The sequence below is a fragment of the Ursus maritimus genome, unplaced genomic scaffold (genome assembly GCF_017311325.1).
Source record: "Ursus maritimus isolate PB19 unplaced genomic scaffold, ASM1731132v1 scaffold_30, whole genome shotgun sequence".
Taxonomy (NCBI): domain Eukaryota; kingdom Metazoa; phylum Chordata; class Mammalia; order Carnivora; family Ursidae; genus Ursus; species Ursus maritimus.
The window spans coordinates 6,594,831-6,609,317 of NW_024425564.1; the positions used below are offsets into that span (position 1 = coordinate 6,594,831).

At 58.1% G+C, this 14,487-nt stretch overlaps 1 protein-coding gene across 5 annotated transcripts; it reads left to right on the forward strand.

The window, feature by feature from the left end:
* The first annotated feature begins 2,040 nt into the window (after positions 1-2,040).
* Positions 2,041-14,277, forward strand: EHMT2 (euchromatic histone lysine methyltransferase 2). Of its 5 annotated transcripts, XM_040644806.1 has the most exons (28): positions 2,041-2,101; positions 2,748-2,814; positions 2,911-3,129; positions 3,230-3,483; positions 4,257-4,341; positions 4,435-4,475; positions 4,595-4,750; positions 6,203-6,340; positions 6,459-6,573; positions 6,743-6,844; positions 7,069-7,217; positions 7,312-7,455; positions 7,535-7,770; positions 7,849-8,031; positions 8,149-8,231; positions 8,596-8,702; positions 8,803-8,925; positions 9,011-9,112; positions 9,936-10,040; positions 10,159-10,313; positions 10,397-10,564; positions 11,007-11,151; positions 11,505-11,582; positions 11,892-12,007; positions 12,093-12,179; positions 13,035-13,113; positions 13,255-13,430; positions 13,771-14,277. In XM_040644806.1, the coding sequence occupies exons 1-28, from the start codon at positions 2,060-2,062 to the stop codon at positions 13,949-13,951; spliced, it is 3,636 nt and encodes a 1,211-aa protein (XP_040500740.1). In that variant the 5' UTR covers positions 2,041-2,059; the 3' UTR covers positions 13,952-14,277. The 5 variants fall into 5 exon arrangements, 4 of the variants coding, with proteins under 4 accessions (XP_040500740.1, XP_040500741.1, XP_040500738.1 ...); XM_040644807.1 differs by lacking the exon at positions 6,743-6,844 and having other exon boundaries at positions 2,053-2,101; XM_040644804.1 differs by lacking the exon at positions 2,041-2,101 and having other exon boundaries at positions 2,535-2,814.
* The last annotated feature ends 210 nt before the right edge of the window (positions 14,278-14,487 follow it).

Here is a 14,487-nt window from a genome sequence, read left to right on the forward strand (position 1 = left end):
AAAAAAAAAAAAAAAAAAAAAAATGGAGACGGAGAGGGTTCTTTGAGAAGGCCAAGGGAATATGGGCTCCCAGAGAAAAATTTTCTTCTCTTAGAGGTGCATGGATATGCGGAGGGAGGGAAAGGGTCTTATAGAATGAGAAGAAAAAAAGAGGGAAATGCTTTATTCCTGGTTAAGGCTGCCCAGGGAGAGGTTCTGATATTTCTTGAGATGGGGGGTGGGTGGGTGGGAACTGGGAGGGAATTTGGCAGGAGGCAGCTTACATGCTCCTGCGTAGAATAGATCCTTGGGAGAGGGAGTGGTAGGGGGAAAGGATTATTGAATCCCAGAAAAGGAAGTGGGGAGACAGTTGTTGCATGCTGGGGGAATGGGACTGTTGGTAAAGGCTCACCAAAACTCTAGGGAGAACCATGTCAGGTGCCAGGTAAGAGAACTTGGGGGTGAGCATCCTGGGTAGATATGGAAAAGTTGGGGACAATAGCAAGAAGGATGAATAGTGGAGGGGGTGGGGGGTAGGGCACTTAGATGAAAGGATACAAGGAAGGGCTGTTGGGGGGGGAGGGAGAGGAGTAGAGACTTATACAGTATTTTTTAAGAAAAAACGTATTTTTTAGGATTTTTTCTGGAGTTTGGGGTTTTAGTTTTTCTGCTTTTGTTTTCCACAAAATAAATAATAATAATTTAAAAAACACTTTTTTTTTCTTTATACTCTGTCTGGCAACTGCGTGTAATGACTATCCCACCCTAAACAGCCTCTCCCTCTTTATTCCATTTGCTCAATACTCAGCACGGCTCATGCAGGTCTCATGCCTGAAGGAGACTTGACGAGCGGGGGACTGTGACAAGTGGGCTTCTCTGACTGGGGACCCTCCCAGTTCTGCAACCTCAGCACCTGGCAGATACCTCACACTTATGTTCCAATGACTGGCCATGGTGCTAACACACAACTTTCCCCTCTATGGTATCAACCCTAGGGATGAGCTATAAAGGTGATCATTATGCCCACCAAAACTGTAAGCAGGAGCGTATGTTTGGGCATTTATGTTCTGAGGAAAGGGTTCATGTCCTCCGGAAAGCTAAAAAAAAACACTATGTTTGGATGAGGGTATAGAGAAGACTACAAGTCCCACAAAGCTCTGGAATGGTTCTTAACCAAAGAGAACTACAGTTCCCAGAAGGCCTTGAATTGGCCTCAGGTGCCCTATACCCCAACCACGGGCTTCTACCAAATGCTGCGTGTGAAATCATACAGGGTTTTTTTCCGAGTTTTGACCAGAATGTAATCCGTAAAGGGATGGTATCCTAAATAATGCTATCAATGCTGTATATCTTGGTGTAATATTATTCATACGTACACTGTTAACTGGGCTTATGACCCACGTGGTGCCTGACTATGCTCGTAAGGTGTTGGGGGGGAGGATACTTAGCAATGTCCCCAGGCAGTACTAACTCTCGGGCCTCTGGGGGCTTACTTTGATCCCTAGTGCATATGGTGGCGTAACAGGTCTGGCATAAACAGAAGAGACATTTAGCCCCAGGTTTTCAAAAGGGGACGCTGCTCCAGGAGACATGAAGCAGCAAGACAGAAACAGTCGACAGTAAAGGTGTCCTCCGCGCGTTCCCACTGCCCTCTTCCTGCTCGTTAGAGAAGCGAGGCCAAAACAGCCCGAGCCTTCTATGTGGCGACCCAGAAACCAGAAAGCACCCCAGAGGCGGGAGAAGCATACGCGGGCCAGATTGGAAAAGACAGCCGCTGCCAAGAGCCGTGAGGGTCAGACACTTCTTTCGTTACCTAAAAACAGGCGGGGGATGGAGAAGCCACACCTGGACCCAGGCGTGCCTCACCTTCGGCTCCCCGCTGAGCTGACGCCAGGATTGGCAGGAATTCTCCCCTGCAGCCCCCAGCTTAGGACAGCCACTGCCATTTCCGAAGCTGCTCTCGGGGGAAAATGGCCAGAAAGCACGTAGTGGCTCCTTTAAGGCTCCTCCTAGCCCTCCCTCCCCCGCCCACGTGACCCGGGGCGGCCGCGCGCCGGCTCGGCCCCCCGCGCAAGCGGCGATGGCGGCGGCGGCGGGAGCTGCAGCGGCGACGGCCGCCGAGGTGCGGAAGGGGAGGGGGAGAGGCGGGTGCATGCCCGCGCGCGCGCCCGGGGGAAGCGCGCGCCCGTGCAATGCTCCGGGGGTGCAACGGGGCCGGGGGGCCCGGACGGGACCTGCAGCAATCCGGAGGGCCAGCACCGGGGGCGGATGAGGGGACCAGGGGGTGGGAGGTGGGGGGAGTGGGCACGGAGGCGCGCGTGCAGCCGTCGGCTGCCCCCGAGTGGGCGGCGGGCGCCGGGGCCCCAGGAGCACGCGCGAGGGGCACGAGGGGCCGTCCACCGGGCTGGGGGGCAGCGGGCGCTGGAGGGGTTGGTGCCCGGGGTCCCCGCGGCCTGGGGGACAAAGGGGGAGCGGCGCGTGCAGCCGGGAGGAGGGGGCGGGGCCGGGGCGCAGAGGCCCCGCCCCCTCCCCCTCCTCTCTTCTCGGCCCCTGAGATGCGGGGTCTACCGAGAGGGAGGGGGCTAATGCGGGCCCGGGGGAGGGGTCGTGCGGCCCCCCCGGGCAGCCGAGGCCGTGGAAGGGGGGGCCCCCATAGAGGAAGAGGTAGGCCCCGGAGCCTACTCTCTCTTCCCAGAGCCCAGGCGTCCTGGGCTCCCCAACTTCCTACTGGGCTGACCAGCCCTCCTGTACCTTGTGTCCCCTGCCAGGGGGAGGCCCCTGCTGAGATGGGGGCGCTGGTGCTGGAGAAAGAACCTAGAGGAGCCACTGAGAGAGGTGAGTGCAGTAGAAACGGGCCCAGTTGGACCTTCACCTCACCCAACACAGGATTCCCTGAGACCTTAGCCCTGAACTTTTTGTTTTCCCTTACAGTTCATGGCTCTTTGGGGGACACCCCTCGTAGTGAGGAGACCCTGCCCAAGGCCAGCCCCGACTCCCTGGAGCCTGCGGGCCCCTCATCCCCAGCCTCTGTCACGGTCACCGTGGGCGATGAGGGGGCTGACACCCCTGTGGGAGCCACACCACTCATTGGGGATGAACCTGAGACTCTCGAGGGAGATGGGGACCTCCACGGGGGCCGCATCCTGCTGGGTGAGAGGTTGGGGAACCTGGAGGGGTGAGGTGGGGTGTCCCCTGACCACTTTTCCTCTTACCTTGCCTCTGCCTGCCTGCCTGCCTGTCTGTCTTCCAGGCCATGCCACAAAGTCATTCCCCTCTTCCCCCAGCAAGGGGGGTGCCTGTCCCAGCCGGGCCAAGATGTCAATGACAGGAGCTGGAAAATCACCCCCATCAGTCCAGAGTTTGGCTATGCGGCTGCTGAGTATGCCAGGGGCCCAGGGGGCGGCCACAGCAGGGCCTGAACCCCCTGTGGCCACACCCAGCCCAGAGGGGCAGCCCAAGGTCCACCGAGCCAGAAAAACCATGTCCAAACCAGGAAATGGGCAGGTGAGGACTTGGAGGGAAGGTGTGGGGGTGGGGAGACCGGAGTAATCCACTGTGAACCCGTTTTGGACTTCTTTTCAGTTTAGCTTCAGACCTTTTCTCATCTATTCAGGGCTCCACATGTTTACCTAGGGGCTACTGTGTGTCAGATTCTGGGCTGGGGCTTCATCTGAGCAAAAAGACAAGTTCCTGTCTTCCTGGAGTTTACATTCTTGGGGAGAGGGGAATAGACAAAACAGAGGTTAGAGAGTTGGTGATGTAGTTAACATGGTAATTATTCTTATGATAATGACTGTCTAAGGAACTTCAAACTCTCTGCCTCAAAGTAGACCCCAAGGGAGCTTTTTACTCCTTCTGAATCTGTCCCTACTTCCTTTTCCAAAAGGTTTCTAAGGGGTTTTACTGTGAATCCCTACAGGGAAGGAAGTGAGGGAAAGGACAAAAGCCCCAGAACTTCAGAAGCTTTATGACAATATTTTTGGGGCTCCTGGTATCATTTTGTTCTGAATATGGTTTAGGCAGCTTTGGACAAGGCATGAACCTTTGTTTTCTCATCTGTAAAATGGGTAAAGAGGGCCTACTTCCGAGTGCTTGAAGAGGTAAGTGTTAGGTGTGGGAGGAGTTCTTGTGATTGCCACATTCTGGTTTATTGGGGCTTCAGATGGCATTTTTGAGGATGTGACTCGCCCACCCCACCCTCATGCAGGGCGCCAGGCTAATCCAGGCAAAACCACAGATGCTCCCTGACCCTAAGTGTGCTCCCTCTTGGCCCCTAGCCCCCAGTCCCTGAGAAGCGGCCTCCTGAAGTGCAGCATTTCCGCATGAGTGATGACATGCACTCTCTGGGGAAGATGACCTCAGGTCAGTCCCACCCTACCCCCACCCACCGGCCACTAGATAAGACCTGTCCTGAGGGTTTAAGGACAGCCCGTCTTTCTCTCTCTTTCCTTCCAGAAGTGGCCAAAAGGAGGAAGATGAACACGGGCGGTGGTCTGGTGAGCCTGGAGAGGCAAAAAATAAGGCCTCTCCACCGGGGGGGCTGCCTTCTGTCCTCAGGGGAAATGGTGGTGGTGGGGGAGTACCAGCCGCTTCCATTTTTCTGATCTTTTCCTAGTCGGAGGAGTTGGGTTCTACACGGGGTTCAGGAGAAGTGACCGTGGAGAAAGGGGACCCAGGGTCCCTGGAGGAGTGGGAAACGGTGGTAGGGGACGACTTCAGCCTCTATTACGACTCCTACTCCGTGGATGAGCGTGTGGACTCCGACAGCAAGGTGAGAAGGAGCCAGCCGACCTCCCTGCTAGCACCCATCTCACCCAAGGCTCCCTCTCCAGTCCGTCCTGCCCACCCCCGTCTCCCTTTCCTTTTTACGTTGTGACACCCCCTGATTCACCGCCCCATCCTCTCGTGTGTGCTCCACCCCAGCCCATCCCCTTGCCCCTCCCCAAGGTGGTAGCCGCCGTCGTGGATTTTGGGTTTAGCATCCCGTTTTCTTGTCTGTTTTTTGCTTATTTATACTTTTGCTCTTGGTTTGGTTTTATTTCATACACGTTTGCTGATGCAGTATACTGCTGTCCTGCGCAACGTGCTTTTTATTTAACGCGGCGTTGTGGGAAATTTCAGATATACACAGTAGAGTGAACGGTGAGCTCTCCTGAAGCCTCAGCCCGTTGCAGCAATTGTCAGTACCCAGTGGCTCCTGACTCAGCTCTTCCCCCCCAGCCCGCCCACCTCCCCGACTGTTGTGTGTGTAGCCTTCACGTCATTTTATCTGGCAGTGTTTCCGTAGGTATCTCTAAACATGAGGCTGCTTCCTGTGTTTTCATATAGCAGCTTCACTGTGTCCACAACCTCAAAAACGTCCCAGTGACTCCTTAACTGTCACCCTGCTACCAGGGTTCATATTGCCTCTGTGGTTTCGTAAATGGGGTTTCTGTTTGTCCAGATTCACATGCGCTCCACCCACTGGTTTGATTGACATTTGCCTTAGGTCTGTCTTGATGCATGGGTGCCCCTGGCTTTGAAAAAGAAGTTTTTCTTGCCGTTTATTTGTTGAAGGAACCAAGTCACTTGGAATACAGAATTCCTTGCATTCAGTCATTCGCTGGTTGGGGACTGACATGTTCCGCTCTGCCCAATATTTCTTGTAAACTAGATCTAGAAGCATGACCAGCTTCAGGTGATTTGGGTTTTGTTTTTTTTTTAATGGCGAGAAGATTTGATGGCTGGTATGCTGCTTCCTGTTGCATCACACCAGGAGGCCTAGAACATCTCATCTTTTGATTAGTCATATTTAAGATTGGTCGGTGGATTTACGGAATGTTAACTTCATCCTCATTGTTAAGTTCCTTGTTAGCTTTTCATCTAGTGTTTTGAGCAACTATGGGTGGTCTTGTCTACGTGTGAACTTCATAAAGAGTGTTAAACTATGTCCTTGTTTTCTGGAACTTTTTTTTACCTTAATATGTTGCCAAGATTTACACACATTGTTGTGAGTTTTTCACAGCTGTCTAACATTCAGCACCCTTTCTCTCCTTTCTTGTCCATGCTCACCTCCTCCAGGGAGCCATCCTGGGATAGTAGTAGTAGTTCTTTACCCTGCTTCATTGTCTTGAGTCTTGGAGGTTGGATATGTCTTGCCCTGCCTCTCTCCCAAGTTCCCCCCAAGAGAGGGCTGTGGCGTGGAGGTTGCTGTTTCCTCAGACCTGCCTTGCCTCTCTCCCAGTCTGAGGTTGAAGCTCTGGCTGAACAACTGAGTGAGGAAGAAGAGGAGGAGGAGGAGGAGGAAGAGGAAGAGGAAGAAGAGGAGGAGGAAGAGGAAGAAGAGGAGGAAGACGAGGAGTCAGGCAATCAGTCTGACAGGGTAAGGGCTGGAGGCTAGCATCCCGAGGAGTGGGGGGTGTGGGGCCCGAGGTCTGAGTCCTCAGCGGGGAGGGGTCGTAGGCTGGGGGCCAGGCTCTCCAATTCTTCCTCCATCCCAGAGTGGCTCTAGTGGCCGGCGCAAGGCCAAGAAGAAGTGGCGGAAGGACAGCCCATGGGTGAAGCCGTCCAGGAAACGGCGGAAGCGCGAGCCTCCCCGGGCCAAGGAGCCTCGAGGTGAGGAGGCTCCTCTGCTTTTGGGTCCCCTCCTCCAGCCCCCTCCCGGCCCCCAGAGAGCGTGCACGAACACACGCTCATGCATGTGCTCACGCACGTACACCCGCATGTACCCACGCGTCCAGGCACCTGTGAGCTCGCACTCTCACTCTCTCTGTCTCTGTGTCAGGAGTGAATGGTGTGGGCTCCTCAGGCCCCAGTGAGTACATGGAGGTCCCTCTGGGGTCCCTGGAGCTGCCCAGCGAGGGGACCCTCTCCCCCAACCACGCTGGTAATTGCCAATTGCTGGGGTGGCGAGCCACTAGGGGGCACCCTCTGGGCTGGAGGGAATGGGGAGGAGGGGGGCCCCACTAGAGCTGAGGTGTCTGTCCATGGCCAGGCTTTGGGAGTTCTAGAGCATGGAGGGACAGGCAGGGTGGGGGTGAGAGGCCCCACCAGGGGTCCCTGTGGGTGATGGGGATGGCCTCCCTCAGCTCCCTTTTCCCTCTGTCCAAGGGGTATCCAATGACACGTCTTCACTGGAGACAGAGCGGGGGTTTGAGGAGTTACCCCTGTGCAGCTGCCGCATGGAGGCTCCCAAGATTGACCGCATCAGTGAGAGAGCCGGGCACAAGTGCATGGCCACGGAGAGTGTGGATGGAGAGGTGGGCCTGTGGGCTGGTAGGAGAGGGGCCGGCGGTGGGGGCCCAGCCCTGGGCCCCAGCCTCACCCTCTCCCTGCCCGTTCACACCACCACAGCTGTCAGGCTGCAACGCCGCCATCCTCAAGCGGGAGACCATGAGGCCATCGAGCCGCGTGGCGCTGATGGTGCTCTGTGAGACCCACCGTGCCCGCATGGTCAAGCACCACTGCTGCCCAGGCTGTGGCTACTTCTGTACAGCGGTGAGTGACCGGTGGGGCGGACAGGCAGCGTGCCCCGCAGGGCAGGGGTCTCCAGGAGCCTGACCGCGTTGTTTCCCAGGGCACCTTCCTGGAGTGCCACCCCGACTTCCGCGTGGCCCACCGCTTCCACAAGGCCTGTGTGTCCCAGCTGAATGGCATGGTGTTCTGTCCCCACTGTGGGGAGGATGCATCTGAAGCCCAGGAGGTGACCATCCCCCGGGGGGATGGGGTGACCCCACCAGCTGGCACTGCAGCCCCTGCCCCCCCACCCCTGGCTCAGGATGCCCCTGGGAGAGCAGACACTTCCCAGCCCAGGTACTGGCCTCCCCCTTCCCAACTGTCTGTTCCCTGCCTGGCACCATTGCTCGTAGACATCAGCACCTTCTCCCACAGTGCCCGGATGCGAGGGCATGGGGAGCCCCGGCGCCCACCCTGCGACCCTCTGGCTGACACCATCGACAGCTCGGGGCCCTCCCTGACCCTTCCCAACGGGGGCTGCCTGTCTGCCGTGGGGCTGCCCCCGGGGCCCGGCCGCGAGGCCCTGGAGAAGGCCCTGGTCATCCAGGAGTCCGAGAGGTGAATGAGGGGTTGCTCTCGGGCGGGGCGGCCAGGGCTGGGGCTGGAAAGCCGATCTGCAGGAGCTGAGCTTGATGCTCCTTCTAAGGAGCCCACCCCTGTCCCTCACCATGGCAGGCGGAAGAAACTCCGTTTCCACCCCCGGCAGCTGTACCTGTCAGTGAAGCAGGGGGAGCTGCAGAAGGTGATCCTGATGCTGTGTGAGTATTCCGCTCGCTCGTTTGCTCTGCACGCCTTGCTGGAACAGCAGTCACATACCAGACGCTGGGTTCAGAGCCAGGAGCACGGAGGTGAAGGTCGTCATCCTTCCCTGATACACTTAGTGTGGAGGGGGAAGCAGACACACAGATAACCCACGATGGTGGGGACAGTGGTGACGACGAGCACACAGGTGCTGGGGACGGTGCCGAGTCACGTCAGCCTTCCCAGGAGAAGCCCAGAGAGGCTCGCTGCGTTCCCCAGGAGGGGCCCCTGACACAGCCTTCCTGGAGGAGGTCCCACCCGCACCGTAGCTCGCTCACCACTCGTCCCTCCCTCTTCCGGTGTGGCGGGCTCTCCCCACAGTGGACAACCTGGACCCCAACTTCCAGAGCGATCAGCAGAGCAAGCGCACGCCCCTGCACGCGGCCGCACAGAAGGGCTCCGTGGAGATCTGCCACGTGCTGCTGCAGGTCAGCACGGACCTGGCCCTCTGCCTCGTGACCTAGGCCTCGCACCCCCTCCCGCGCCCGGGCCTTCCGCGGCGCCGGCCCACGTGCCCCCTCCTCGCAGGCGGGAGCCAACCTCAACGCGGTCGACAAGCAGCAGCGGACGCCGCTGATGGAGGCCGTGGTGAACAACCACCTGGAGCTGGCCCGCTACATGGTGCAGCGCGGCGGCTGCGTCTACAGCAAGGTGCGCTGAGCGGGCTGGCCGGGGCCGCGGGTCAAGGCCGGGGCTCAGATGCCAGCAGGGACTCACCTGCCCGCATCTCCCTCAGGAGGAGGACGGCTCCACCTGCCTCCACCATGCAGCCAAAATCGGGAACTTGGAGATGGTCAGTCTGCTGCTCAGCACGGGACAGGTGGACGTCAACGCTCAGGTCAGCTGCCTGGCTGCCCGCCCAGCCCACTTCCTCCGGGTCCCCGGCTCCGCCTCGGGCTTCAGGCCCCCTTTCGACCTCCGCTGACCTCTGACCCTTTCCCTGAATCTCAGTCCTGTTTCCGTCTGTCCCCATCTCTTTCTCCCTCCTCGTTTGTATTTTTTCCTTCACTTTTCTCTTTTTTGCTTCTTTCAGTTTTCAGAATGATGAGCTGATGCCTTAATCTCTAGAAATGTGCAGTGATGCTTTTTATTACCTCTTAGTTTGTCATATGTTGGGTGTGTTTTGGCCTATTATAGTTACTCTTCACTCCTTGAATTGTTCCATTGTTTGTCCTGGAGGAGCCCCTTGAACTAGACTCCTCTGGCTTTTGATACGACCCAGCAACTTCTGAGAGCATCTTTACCTTTTAGCACGTTTCCTGCCCCAGGCTCAATCTGCCATTTTTCTAGGAGGCTATGATTTCTTTAAATGGGAAATATTTTTTAGAGACTGCAGTCTGTGTGCTTAGGAGCGGTTTTGCTGTTGGGTCATCGTATTCTAAGATGTTTGAGTGGAAAGACCTAAGGAATGTGTGTTTTTTAGAAAGAAAATTTACTCCACAACTTTGAGCACCAGACAGTATTAGTCCCATTTTATAGATCAGGAAACTGAGACCCAGAGAGGTGAAGACACTTACCCAGAGGCCCACCGCATGGGACTGGTGGAGCTCATGCTCGGAGCCTGGCTCTGGAGCCTGTGCTCTAAAACCACACGCTGCTTCGGTAAGCAGGGCCAACTGCTGGGCGGCCCCTCACCCTCCTCCCTCTCTCCCCACCCACAGGACAGTGGGGGGTGGACGCCCATCATCTGGGCCGCAGAGCACAAGCACATTGAGGTGATCCGCATGCTGCTGACCCGGGGCGCCGACGTCACGCTCACGGACAATGTGAGAGTTTGGCGGGGGGTGGGGGAGGTGGGGGCTGCCCTGGCCCCCCTGAGCAAGGAGGAGGCTGGGTTCAAGGCCTCACTGCTTGGGCCCACCCCCGCCCCTCCCACCTGCACAGGAGGAAAACATCTGCCTGCACTGGGCTTCCTTCACCGGCAGTGCCGCCATCGCCGAGGTCCTCCTCAATGCCCGCTGCGACCTCCACGCGGTCAACTACCACGGGGACACGCCCCTGCACATCGCGGCGCGGGAGAGCTACCACGACTGCGTGCTGTGAGCCCCTGCCCGCCCCACACCCTGACACCCTGATGCCAGCTCACGGCCCCGGACCCCACAGGCTTCCCGTCCCCTCCCAGGTTGTTCCTGTCACGCGGGGCGAACCCGGAGCTGCGGAACAAGGAGGGGGACACGGCGTGGGACCTGACTCCTGAGCGCTCCGACGTGTGGTTTGCGCTGCAGCTCAACCGCAAGCTTCGGCTGGGAGTGGGCAATCGGGCCATCCGCACGGAGAAGATTATCTGCCGGTGAGCCCAGGGCCCTCTGCACCCGGCACAGCCTTCTGCCCCCTCCCCAAGCCCTGCCGAACCCTCAGAACACCCCTCGGACCCTCCCCAGGCTCCTCGGAATCCCCAGAGCCAGCCCCCAGCCAGGATGCCAAATAGAGTAAATGAGAAGAGAGCTAAATGAGGATCTTAGAGGAGCCGTGCGTGTGTTCTAGGGTCAGAGGGTCCTGTGCGGTAGTGGGGACATACCTGTAGTAAAACGTTATTCCTTAGTTATCTGCAATCCAGTTTTCGTGCATGTCCCGCAGTTTGTTTGGCAGCCTTCCTCCCCCTGCCCCAGCAAACCCCCAGAACCACCCCCTTCCCTCCCACGGCCCCAGGAACCTCTCAAGCCTCTCCTTGCACCTAGTGGACCCCCGTACCCCATTCTCTAGCGCCCCCAGCCCCATGTCCCTTCTGTCAGGGATGTGGCTCGGGGCTATGAGAATGTGCCTATTCCCTGTGTCAACGGCGTGGATGGGGAGCCCTGCCCTGAGGATTACAAGTACATCTCGGAGAACTGCGAGACATCCACCATGAACATCGACCGTAACATCACCCACTTGCAAGTGAGTGAGGGGCCCTGCGCCCTCCCAAAGGGACATCCAGAGCTGCCAAGGACAGTTGGGCAAGTCACGGGCCAACAGGGGAGCGGGGCTGAAGGGGAACTCGGGTATGGGCTTGCATCCTTCTGGGGAAGGGGTCCTTTCTTTAGGACACATGAAGGTATATGGGCTCACGGTAGCCCCGGGACACCCCTGTCGACAGCATCTTGATTTCGCCTCATCCTGGGACCATCAGCACCCACTGTCCTAAAATAATGACCTCAGAGATAGGACAGTGGCTGGGGGTCAGGGAGCTCCGGTTGCTGGGGACAAGGCTGCTTCTGCGGGTCGAGCTAATCCCCTGCCTCCTGCCCCAGCACTGCACTTGTGTGGACGACTGCTCCAGCTCCAACTGCCTGTGTGGCCAGCTCAGCATTCGCTGCTGGTATGACAAGGTGCGTGTGCTCGGCCTGGTCCCCGATGCCGGGCCCTCTCTGCCTCCCTCGTGAGAGGAGGGCAGGGCAGGACAGGGGTTCCGGGGGTGCCGGCAGGATGGAGATGGGCCTGTGCCCAGCTATGTGTGAATCAAGGGTATGGTGTGGTTCCTAGTCTCCAAGCTTGGCACGCGTGGCCTCCCCTAGCCCGCCTTCCCCGTCTGTGGGATTGGAGCAGCAGTGGGTTTTTCTGTGGAGTCCTGGGGGTCCTTGGCAGCCAAGGTGGGCACCACACAGAAACCACTTGTCCTTCCCTCCCTCGACACCCAGGACGGGCGGCTGCTCCAGGAATTTAACAAGATTGAGCCCCCGCTGATTTTCGAGTGTAACCAGGCGTGCTCCTGCTGGAGAAACTGCAAGAACCGCGTGGTGCAGAGCGGCATCAAGTGAGGCCCACCCCTGCAGCCTGCCCTCAGCCCATCTCTCCCCCGTGTCCCCCCACCTAACACCAGTCTCTCTCCCACCCCCCAGAGTGCGGCTACAGCTCTACCGAACGGCCAAGATGGGCTGGGGGGTCCGCGCCCTGCAGACCATCCCCCAGGGGACCTTCATCTGCGAGTGAGTAGGGGTCACGGGGTGGGTGCCCAGCCACAGCTCACTCCCAGGTCTCCCTCTGCTCTCCTCCCTGACGGGTCCCGCCCCTTCTCACCGCCCCTCCCTGGCCAGACTTCACCTGCCCCCAGCCTGCCCAGAATGCAGAGCCTCCTGCCACCACCGCCACATCGCCCCTCCCTGCCTTTCCAAGCTGGGAGACACACGGACATGGGTCGGAGCCGCACTCTGCCACTGGGCGTCCTTAGCCAAGTTCTTAACCTCTTTGAGTCTCATTTCTCTTGACTGCAAAATGGAGGTGATAATGCTACTTAAGGTGGATAAAGTCCGCCTCCACTTTTCCCAGCATCTGTCATCCCCCTGTCCCCTGCCTGGCTCCTCCACCACGGCTTGCAGACTTCATCTAGGCCTCCTGTGGCTTCATTTGCCTATTTAAAAGACCATCCATTTTCTCTCTCTCTCTTTTTTTTTTTTTTTTAAGATTTTATTTATTGAGGTAGAGCACAAGCAGGGTGGGGGCAGAGGGAGAAGCAGACTCCCCGCTGAGCAGGGAGCCCAATGCGGGGCTCGATCCCAGGACCCTGGGATCCTGACCTGAGCTGAAGGCAGATGCTTAACTGAGCCACTCAGGCACCCCCATTTTCTCTTCATTGGGTCATCTCTTGACTGTTCAAGTGGCCCCTTCCTCCTGGACGTCAAGTTCCCCACAGCCGTATAGATCTGTGGGATCCATGGACGCAGACCGGGGCAGTTGACAGATGGTGAAGGAGGATTCCATGGGGTTGTGGGGAGGGGCAGGGCCTGGAGCTGGCTCCCGATAACCCCTGCTCACCTTCAGAACCACCGCTTCCTGCCCCACAGGTACGTCGGGGAGCTGATCTCTGATGCCGAGGCTGACGTGAGAGAGGATGATTCTTACCTCTTCGACTTAGACAACAAGGTGGGCAGGAGACCCCTCTGTGCCTTGCAGCCAGTCAGCAGATGGAAACGTGGGGAGAAGGGACTTGGGGTCCGTGAGTGGGGGGGGTTGGCCAGGCAAGCAGGGTAGTGGTGGATGTGAAGAGTGCCACCCTCCCCTCAGGATGGAGAGGTGTACTGCATCGATGCCCGTTACTATGGCAACATCAGCCGCTTCATCAACCACCTGTGCGACCCCAACATCATCCCCGTCCGGGTCTTCATGCTGCACCAAGACCTGCGCTTTCCACGCATTGCCTTCTTCAGTTCCCGGGACATCCGGACTGGGGAGGAGCTGGGGTGAGGTGTCTCCGGTGTGTGCCCCGGGTGTGGGAGATGCAGCAAGCCCGGCACCAGAAGCCGAAGGCTGGGGAGTGCCTGGTGTCCAGGCATGGATTAGAGTCGAGCCTCTCAAGACATCAGTGTAAATGGAGTTCTGAGCCTCCCAGATTCTGAGTCAGTAGATTTGGGATGGAGTCCAGGGTTCTGCACCTCTGACAAGTCCACAGGCAGGGCCCGTGCAGTGGGTCCATGCACATAGAAAGGCTGGGAGCCTGTCAGGAGAGGGTGGGGATGGGTGCTTTGGGGCAGGCCTGGGCCCTGGCTCTGGATCCCATAGCCCCTTATGCTCCTCTGACAGGTTTGACTATGGTGACCGCTTCTGGGACATCAAAAGCAAATACTTCACTTGTCAGTGTGGCTCTGAGAAATGCAAGCACTCAGCTGAGGCCATCGCCCTGGAACAGAGCCGCCTGGCGCGCCTAGATCCCCACCCTGAGCTGCTGCCTGAGCTCAGCTCCCTGCCCCCCGTCAATCCCTGACAGTGGACCACACATGCACCCCACCCCTGGATGGCCACCAGCTCAGCAGCCCCCTCTGCCACTTGCTGCTCATAGCCCACACTTTGGGGTGCTGCCATCCTCTCTCCCTTCCCCCTTCACACATTCCTTGGCCAGAGACCCCCCCCAGCCAGGCCCTGGAGGTCTGACAGCCCCTCTCTCCCAGAGCTGGTTCCTCCCTGGGAGGGTAACTTCAGGGCTGGCCACTCCCTGTTCCCCATCCTCAGCTGAAGTTTGATGAATTGAAATTGGGCCTCTATGCCAGCTGGTTTCCTTTGTTCTCAATAAATACTGGGTTTGGTAATAAACTGTCTTAATGATTGTTGGGGGGCCAAGGGGTTGGTCAGGGAGGAAGCACACATGGCTAGAGGGAATGTGGGTCCAAGGGACAGAGCAGGATGGGAAGCAGGCTGGACAGGTGTGGCTGGTGTGGACAGCCACCAGAGGGGAGGGGAGGGTTTTGGGGAGACCACTGTGAACAGGGTCCAGTCCAGGGCTAAAAGGCAAATCTCAACACT